Source organism: Chiloscyllium plagiosum, chromosome 10 (genome assembly GCF_004010195.1).
Source record: "Chiloscyllium plagiosum isolate BGI_BamShark_2017 chromosome 10, ASM401019v2, whole genome shotgun sequence".
NCBI lineage: Eukaryota > Metazoa > Chordata > Chondrichthyes > Orectolobiformes > Hemiscylliidae > Chiloscyllium > Chiloscyllium plagiosum.
The window spans coordinates 74,900,587-74,903,926 of record NC_057719.1 but is presented as its reverse complement, the minus strand read 5'-3'; the positions used below and the strand labels follow the sequence as shown (position 1 = coordinate 74,903,926).

Genomic DNA, 3,340 nt, shown 5'->3' with positions numbered 1-3,340 from the left:
GCTGCGCTTTTCCAGCAACACATTTTCAGCTCTGATCTCCAGCATCTGCAATCCTCACTTTCTCCTAGAAGATCTTCTATATAGTGCACACTGCTGCTGCTGTGGTGAACTTAATGAATGTTGATGGTGGCTGTCAGACAAGTAGGCTGCTTTATCCTGCGTAGTGCTCACATTCTTAAATGCTATTGGAGCTGCAAATAAAGATGAGCAGCATTCTATCACATTCCTGACTTGTGCCTTAGATGGTGGATAGGCTTTGGGGAGTCAGGACACAAGTTACCTGCCACAAAATCCTTAGGGCCTGACTTGCTCTCGCAGCTACAATATTTACAGAACTTCAGGTCAATGGTAACTCTTAGGTCTTGAGGCTGGGTGAATCAGCAATGGTAACGCTGCTCAAAGTCATGAGGAAAAGGTTAACTTCGCTCTTGTTGGGGATGGACATTGTCTGGCATTTGTGTGGCACAACTATTGCTTGCCATTTATTTGCTCAAGTCTAGATATTGTCCTAATCTTGCTTTCAGGTACGGACTAGTTCAATATTTCAGAAGAATGGAGCCAAATGTGACACAATCATCAGCAAAAATCCCTACTTCTGACCTTACAATAGTGGAAAAGTCATCCATGAAGTAGATGACAATGACAATGCCCTGAGGCATGTTTGCATCAATGTCCTGGAGCTAATGGCCAATGTATTGATCCTGGTTGTTCTTGCTAAAAACTCACCTTTAACTCCTGATAAGGTCTGCAAAAAGAACCCACCACCCCAAAAGAGATTCCATAAAATGATCTGAAAAGCGCGTGTGTGGTGCAGTGTAACGCTGGAGTGATACCCACTTTGCCTCGCCTTTGCATTTGTAATGTTGTTCCGCATAGCTAGACTGGGATAAACTTTAAAGACAATGTGAGCTCCGGTAGGAGCGCCGACACCAGCAATCAAACCCAGAGAGCTGCAGTGCTGATCATGGGCCAAAGCCCCATCTTTGATCAAGAAGCTGAACATTTCATTGAGGAGAGAGTTAAAATACATGACATCCAGACCTGATTAAGTGTGAGCAATTGTCAATAAGCCATATCTAAGGAGCAGGAAATGCGTAAGAGTTTGGAAATACTCATTTTAAAAACACTGTGGAAACTTGCCTCGCGCCACTAAAGAATGCCCTCTTGTCGCATCTGACACATTATACCATACCATGTTTGACAATAAGAAGGGCTTGCCTCAGTCTCCGGTCCGCTCCCTGTTAACCTGCAGGGAGTGTTCGGATCGAGCAGAATTGCACATGCCAGCTGATACTGGCAGATTATCAGCCTGAAAACCTTACCTCAAATCCCAACCCCCCACCCAAAACAAAATGCACCGGGAACCCATGCATTTTGGGTGCATTGATGCTCAAATTTCAACCAAAATAAAATATTGATGAGCCCAGGACTGAATTACAGTGGCTAAATGTTGTCCTTTTTTTTAAATGAAGGCGGTTGTGTGCTGTGACATTACTTCAGTGCTCCGGGGGATAGTGTAAAGGTTAACTGAGGAAGCCTTTCGATTTGCCTGGTATTTGAAATGCACAGTGCAGGAGCCCCGTCTCTCTCTCTCCTCACAGCCTTACTGCGCTGTTCGCTGTCTGGGCAGGGGGGAAGGTAGAGAACTGTTACTTCCAAACGCGATTTTATGAGGGACTTGGTCAAGACCGGGGAACGCCGGCGCGTTACTTTCTGCAGTGGTTACTTGTAGGAGGAAGGTCAAACCTTTTTGTACAAAGAAATTTGGAAGGTCGGTGAGGGGGATTCGTTAGTCCCGCAACATGCAGGGTTCTCCCTCTCTCAGATCCCAGGACATGCTGGTCATCTGTACACTTTTGAGGTCAACAACAATTGGCTTCTCGTCAATTGCACTCCTTTCTCGTTCACAGCAACGTCAATCCCCAAACCACGGCGTGAAAGGCACAGAATACCCAGGGGCCATGTGTTTATTTTATGTGTTTAACATCGTTCAGAAACGATTTTTTTTGGGCCCCAGGGAGGGAGAAATGCTGAAAATTGCAGCAACTCCTTTGTTGACGTTCACTGCCAAGTGAAGTCAACTTCGCACAGTCTCACCTCATTCCTTTTTCCTGATTTCTTGAACGGAGCCCGAGCGCTTGAAATGAGATTCCCCCAGAGAGTTAAGAGTGGGAACTGGACCGGCTTTCACCCCACAGCCCGAGGCGCCGTGGAAAGCACAGCCGGTTATCGCTCTGATAAGGTAAAGCAGCAAAGAGCTGCGTTCATCCAACCTATGCATTTGTCACAGTCAGAATAAAGACACAACACACGATCAAAAGTCCGACAGTTGATTTTCCACCTTCGATTCATCAATATAATTGATACATTGCTATATCGGGTGAGCTGCCTATGATGTGGCAGGTTTTGAGTTGTTGAAAAACCCCATTTCAATTTGTTGCACTTTAATGCTCCCAACTGTGTGCGTGTGTGTTTATGAGACAGACAAGAGATTGAGAGAGAGAGAGAGAGACAGCGATTGAGAGAGGGATTACCCAACAGGTGCTATCAAAGGGCCACCTGGTTAAAATGGTTTAAAAAAATGCAATGGAATATATAGAGAAACAGAATTCAAAACAAAACAAGATGAAAAAAAAGTAAGCACAACCTTTTGGGCAGTGGGAATGAAATCCGGTTCAAACACTGTCAGAAGATGCTGCACAACGCACTTACCCGTGGTCCACTCGATCTCTGGGCACGGGACCCCGGCACAATCAGATACAGCGGAATAAAGTGTAACAGGACGATAAGAGAAAACTTTCTGAACATTTTGTTTTGGAAAGAAAAAGCTCGCACAAGTCCTTCTGTGTAATGTCAATCGGATTCCCACGCTCGGAATCCCTTGTTAGGGATCCAGACCCGGCCAGTGTTGGCGACTAACTTTCTTCTGTTTTTTAAGCACGTCAAAAATGTGTTAAGCAACCACTCATCTGGTCGTTTTTCTCTCTCTCTCCCCCCCCCCCCCCCTGGTAATAAAGCGTAGCAACTTGCATGCGGTTCCCGTTATAGTCAACTCCATCTCAACAGAACTGTTGACTGACAGTTGTTGCTCACCTATCAGACAGACCATGGGCAGACCCGTCTCCAACAATACAATTAAAGAGAGCCAATCGCCAGAGACTTTCTCGCAATCGCCAGGGCTAAATAGTGGCCAAAGTACCGAACAGGACCCCTGCGAGATACAAACTGAATCAATGCCTCTTTGCGCTCTACTTGTTTAATTTCGACCCTGCGCTTTAAAATGCAAGAGAATTTTTTTTGCATTAAACACTGATTTCAACCGCGTTGAAATGCTCTCCGT

General features: G+C 45.5%; 1 protein-coding gene across 6 annotated transcripts in view; it reads right to left on the bottom strand.

The window, feature by feature from the left end:
- smoc1 (SPARC related modular calcium binding 1) overlaps nucleotides 1–2,976 on the bottom strand; it is a 247,025-nt gene extending 244,049 nt beyond the window's left edge. For all 6 annotated transcript variants that reach the window (XM_043698112.1, XM_043698113.1, XM_043698114.1 and 3 more), the window contains exon 1: nucleotides 2,713–2,976. In XM_043698112.1, the coding sequence (XP_043554047.1) occupies nucleotides 2,713–2,808 (96 nt within the window). In that variant the 5' untranslated portion in view covers nucleotides 2,809–2,976. The remainder of the gene's footprint in view (nucleotides 1–2,712) is intronic.
- Between the last annotated feature and the right edge of the window lie 364 nt (nucleotides 2,977–3,340).